We start from the raw sequence: 6,145 nt of genomic DNA on the forward strand, positions 1-6,145 counted from the left end.
TACATTAAATACTCAGCGTTTGTTAATATAACACAGTTAATTACATTAAATACTCTGCTTTTGTTTATATAACACATTGAACTACATTAAATACTCAGCATTTGTTAATATAACACAGTTAATTACATTAAATACTCAGCTTTTGTTTATATAACACATTGAACTACATTAAATACTCAGCTTTTGTTACTATAACACATTTAACTACATTAAATACTCAGCGTTTGTTAATATAACACAGTTAATTACATTAAATACTCTGCTTTTGTTTATATGACACATTTAACTACATTGAATACTCAGCGTTTGTTAATATAACACAGTTAATTACATTAAGTACTTAGCATTTGTTAATATAACACAGTTAACTAGATTAAGTACTTAACTTTTGTTGATATAACACCATTAACTATATTAAGTACTTAGTTTTTGTTAATATAGCACAGTTAATTATATTAAGTACTCATCTCTTAAGAACACAGGTGGAAGTTCTCAGTTCTTTATAAATATATACTGTTTCTTTTTGTTGTTATAATTAATGGTTATCTGTTTTTAATCCATATATTTGATGATTTTATTATACATATTCCTGTAGTTTGTTTAAAGTGTTTGAACAACTATATCAGACACTTATTGCAGGTAGTTACACATATTAATAGTCTGTGCATACAGCATGCACAGCACTGCTCATTTTCTAGTGCACAATAATTGATTTTTTATTCATAGTGTAGGTATAGCAGTACCCTGCTAATAACATATAGTGATTCTTCTCTCTTACTACATGCATATTCCAGAATTCTTTACTTGTATACATGTATTTGTACTTAGCTTTAAATGTATAGATACGTGTATACAGTTACCTTTGAACCTATATTTGAACTCAACTGTTAGTTTACATATACCTGTATTCAGTTACCTTTGAACCTACATTTGTACTTAACTGTTAGTTTACATATACATATTGTTACGACAGCGGTAGTCACGTGACGCTTGTAACACGTCATGATATTCTAGAAGGATCGGGGAACATCACGAATAATCCAGTATGTGCTAGGCGCCCTCTATTCCTGTATATAAGTGCGCTGGATAACGTCAGACAAATTAATCAGAATTGAATTGCAGACAGGCAGAGATAAAGACGGACAATTGAGTCAAGCGCGGTAGTGACCGTAAGTAAGTGCTTGAATCATTGTGAATTATAGCGTGTGCTTAAAGTGACTGTGGAAATTAAGTGTATTACAAAGTTCAATTGAGAAAGAATAAACTAGTTTTATTTAAGAAAGGAGTTGTATCGCTAAAGTTTCATCCGAAAGAAATTATACGGGAAATTAACAAACGACCAGAGGCGTAACAATATATTCAGTTACCTTTGAAACTACATTTGTACTCAACTGTTAGTTTACATATACATATATTCAGTTACCGTTGAAACTACATTTGTACTCAACTGTTAGTTTACATATATATGCATTCAGTTACACCAAAGCACACCACCCATCCCTGAATGCTTTCCATAACCCATCTAATGTATGAAGATGATGGTTTCCCAATGACCTATTTAACAGTCTGATCTCACATAAATCCATAGACACTGCATCTGACAACTTGACACCATACTTTGCTTATTATGGCTGGAGTATGACTTGTTGCAGGTCTCTTTCTAGATCGTCATGACACCAGGTTGATTCAGTAAGCATTAAGTACAAGAGATATCCCCGTCTTGAAAATTCTAAATCCCAAATCTGAACAAATCTTTATGATGTGAATGTATGAACATTTTGCATTGGAAAGGGCTGTTACACACACACACCTTTTCCAAAATTGATCAATTTCTGATGGCATCACACTACCTATGAAATGTTAAAATGTAGCTCTAATACATGCTGTTCCACCTCAACATGATAATGGCTGTAGTTGGAACATAATTTGTAGAATTGCATACCCAAAATCATTTCAGTATAAAGTATTCAATCCTATACTCTTAAATTATATAAATATCAACATTATTATGATTTGTAAAGAATGTAATGTCTGTCACTGAAAACATATCTTATTTAATTAAATGTTGTCTTTCTAAAAATACTGCTTATGAACTGATATAAGATAGAATTAAGTGTTATAACTCTTCTCTCAGACTATTTTATTTACCACTGATGATGGTATATTAGAAGCCATATCTCACCACGACAAGACGTTCGGTGAGTATCTAATCAACCCAGCTGTAGCTGCCAGAGAAGACATTACAGAACGACCTCAGACTGGCAATAAGGACAGTGGAGTGAGTATATATATATATATATTTAATTCTCATCTGTTTTTATAATAGGGTATATTATGTTTATAATGAAACTAGTAATTTGAAATAAAAGTATCATCCATATTAAAATATTTTGTTAAGTTGAGTATACTGTATCTAATGAATGAATAGGCAAGAATAGGCTTGTGTAACTCATTGACAAAATGACTGAAGACACTTTGGAACAGATGCTTGAGATTTTCTTCAAGTTGAATTTCACTCTGTTTGGAACAGGTGCTTGAATTTTGCTTCTTCTAAACTTGGAGATGAGTTTCACTCCCCCTGGAACAAGTGCTTGAGTTTTGCTTCATGTAAACTTGGAGATAAGTTTCACTCCCCCTGGAACATGTGCTTGAGTTTTTTTTCTAGTAAACTTGGAGATGAGTGAAAATTTAAGAACTGTTGATGCTTTAATCATCTTGGTAGAATCTTTTGTTGAGTAAGAACTTCAGTGTAAAGATGAGAATATTGTCTGTCTACTTATCAACATTATACACATACTAGCTGTGTCAAGTTGTGCTGATTGATCAAGAAATGTGGAAACATAAGGAACTGATACACACACACACACAGTGACGTGTATTCATATAGATTCATTTCTCTAGAGTTTTTCTTAATTACTTAAAATTGAATTTTTAAACCTACTAATGTGAAGTAGATTAGGGCATGTTAAAAAATGGCATTAATATCTAAGAGACATTACTCTCTTCTGCTCTTCTTTTTACAGTTAAGGTTTTGCTTTGTGTATAGAAATAAATTTCTGATATTGGACATATGTTCTATGAAGTCTAGTTTGTATCTCAATAGCATCAAAAAGTAATATTAATGTCCTTCTGTATATGTAAAGATTTTCTGATTATAGTGTAATTCCTTGTCAGTATATCAGATACAATAGCTCAGAGTGATTCTAACTACAATTGGATCTATGATCTGTATGTAGGTTGAGCGCCCTTTTACCACAGCTAATCCTTTTGCCCAGTCTCAGTTTCGGAGACGATCCCTTACAGTAGATAGTATGGATGTATTGGACTCGGGAAAAAGCAAAAAGTTTATTGGACAGTGTAAGTTCTCAATATTTGTATTTTATCACCATTCCATTTTTAGATATCCTTCCATATTTCCTGCATCTTTAAATAAACTATGCAATAAAAGGCACACTGGAGGATTTTGTATATTCAGATACAAAGATATCAGTTGTCTTATCATAACATCAAATTGGTGTGGTTTTTCTATCTATTTTTAACTTTTAAATTATGGTAGTTAAAATTGTTTAAAATAAAAATATACTTTATATTACAAATTTAAGAAGTAAATCTTTCAACCACAATGGAATTACAATAGTTGTTTTTTTGTTAATGAATGAGCAGCAACAACACTGTATCAGTGAACAGAAATGTAAATACAATATGTAAAAAATGTTAAATTTTACTCACAGGTCCAGTAAGAAAAAATTTTGATTTATTAACTTTATCCAACTGTTTCTTTTGTTCTGCTGATAAATATAGTTGACTAAGGCAGTTATATTTGATTTTTAATGTATGTTATTTAATTTGACAGAATAGTATTTCTGCAATACACTCTGACTGGTGATAGAAATGGAAATAATGGTTTTCTTCTAAAAGTTTTTTTTTAGTTGTGGTCCTGAACTTTGTATACATTTAAAGACTTTGTCTTGTTTTTAAATGTTGGAACAGTTGTGACAATAAATTTGGGAACACCACACATTTGATGTTCAAACAATGTATCTCATCTTTAAGTTTTAATAGATAGATATTCAAGTACAACATTCCCTACTGTAAGTCCTTGTCTAATTTCTAAAAAAAAGAGATGAACAAAGAGATGACCAGTTTTATGTTTCAGAGACACAAACCTGCATAGGTAGGTACATGTGTTTTACTGTACCAGATAAGTGTGTTCCACATTCATAAACAGTTTTAGAATATAATGGTAATAAATTTATCTGTGTTATCAGCAGTACAGGCCTCTCAGTGAATTTTTAAAACCTATTTTTTCAGAAGCTTAAAGTTAAAAGGAGTTAAACTACTGTGTTTGAAATATATACTCATATTTCTTTCAATAGCACAAATCAGAATGCAAATATTTTCAAAAGGAAAATTTTATTAAGCATGACAAACAGTCCACATATAAAATGCATTAATTGTTTGAACTATGTGTAAAATAGTGTTTAATGCTTTCAGGCTTGATTTTGACCTTCACAGCCACATGGGGAGACTCCCAAACTATTGGGCTTACTGGCTTGGAAGTGCTAGATTCTAGTGGAGAACCTGTGGTGTTGTACCCACACATGTTGTCATGTTCTCCAGTAGACTGTCGCAATCATCTAATAAGGTAATGATATGGGTCATTTAAAATTTGTATACACACACACACACACACACTGTATACATTGTGTATTGTACTGCTAAGGGCATTTGAGTATCAGTAGGTTACTTCTTCAGGAGAGTATATATATGATTAAAGTGGATTGTTAAGGGCATTAGAGTATCAGTAGGTTACTGCTTCAAGAGAGTATGTATATGTTTAAAATGGTTTAAGGGTGTTAGAGTATCAGTAGATTACTGCTTTAGGAGAGTATATACACTGAGTGGTCACAAGTAAATAGACACCTAATTTTTCGTCATTTAACTGATTTATGCTAATTAATTTGTGTCCATAGAGCACTATATAAATGAAAATGGTCTAACAATATGGTCTTCCAAAAGTCCAGAGGCTTGGTCATCATATCACTTGCCCACTTCTTTCGTCTGACTATGTAATAAGGGCTTCCGTCTAGCTGCTCTGCAACGATAACTCAATCTGTGGAGAATCCATTGAACAGATTTCGGGCTCATCCCACCAACTTTGGCCACGTCTGCAGTTGTTAATCTGGGATCCATTTCAATGCTCCTCTTGACAGCCCTTTTTGTCCTCTCCAATGGACCAGGATGACCCAGACGCTGCTCAGTTGTTTCCTTGTCGTGTTTCCTTAACTGCACGATGATTCTGTTGACTGTCAAAAGTGGGATTCCCAAATTCTGCGAAATTTGCCACTGACTTATTCCACCATCTGCTTGACCAACTATCCTTCCTCTAACAAAATCTGACAATTCAAGAGAACCTTGAGTTCTAGGCATGTTGTAGCACAAGATAATTAGTGTGCCTCAATTTTCGGATAGTGGAAGGATATGGGTCTGGAGAATGCCTCACCAAGAGTTTTGGCTCAACAGATTGCAGCCAACTGTGAAGCATGGTGGTTTCAGCGTGATGGTTTGGGGAGCTGTTTGGGTTGGTGGGAGATCGAGCTTAGTGGAGTGCGTTGGCAACATAAATTTTGCGAAATACATCGAAATATTGGAGGGAGGACTCTTGCCACATTATTCCTTGGGTTTCGTGGACAAGAACACCACGTTGTTCCAGGAAGATGGAGCACCGTGTCACACTGCTAGAAACACCCAAAAGTGGCAGGAAGAAAATGGTATCCAGAGGTTACCCTGGCCGAGCCAATCTCCTGACATGAACCCCATCGAAAACCTGTGGGCCATACTCGACCGGCAAGTCAAGAAACAACCAAAAAAAGTTTTGAAGCAAGAGTGGGAAAAAATATCACAATCTAAAATTAACGAGATGATTCTCACGATGCCCCAAAGGATCAACGAACTCCGCGAAGTGAAAAGAAGATCTACTAGATATTAATTAAATTATAAATATATCAATTCATGTGAATGTGAGTGAAAAATTTAATTTTCTTGAAAGGTAGGTGTCTATTTACTTGTGACCACGCTGTGTACAACAAGAAGATCTACTAGATATTAATTAAATTATAAATATATACAATTCATGTGAATGTGT

General features: G+C 33.5%; 1 protein-coding gene across 1 annotated transcript in view; it reads left to right on the plus strand.

The window, feature by feature from the left end:
- Positions 1-2,134: 2,134 nt before the first annotated feature.
- The window catches only part of LOC111089742 (protein KIAA0556-like), a gene marked incomplete at its 5' end in the record, with an annotated part of 34,052 nt that continues 30,041 nt past the window's right edge, over positions 2,135-6,145 (plus strand). Inside the window, 3 exons of the mRNA XM_022402758.1 lie at positions 2,135-2,278; positions 3,237-3,357; positions 4,495-4,645. Of these exons, the coding sequence (XP_022258466.1) occupies positions 2,135-2,278; positions 3,237-3,357; positions 4,495-4,645 (416 nt within the window). The remainder of the gene's footprint in view (positions 2,279-3,236; positions 3,358-4,494; positions 4,646-6,145) is intronic.

This window comes from Limulus polyphemus, unplaced genomic scaffold, assembly GCF_000517525.1.
Source record: "Limulus polyphemus unplaced genomic scaffold, Limulus_polyphemus-2.1.2 Scaffold7241, whole genome shotgun sequence".
In the NCBI taxonomy this organism is placed as follows: domain Eukaryota; kingdom Metazoa; phylum Arthropoda; class Merostomata; order Xiphosura; family Limulidae; genus Limulus; species Limulus polyphemus.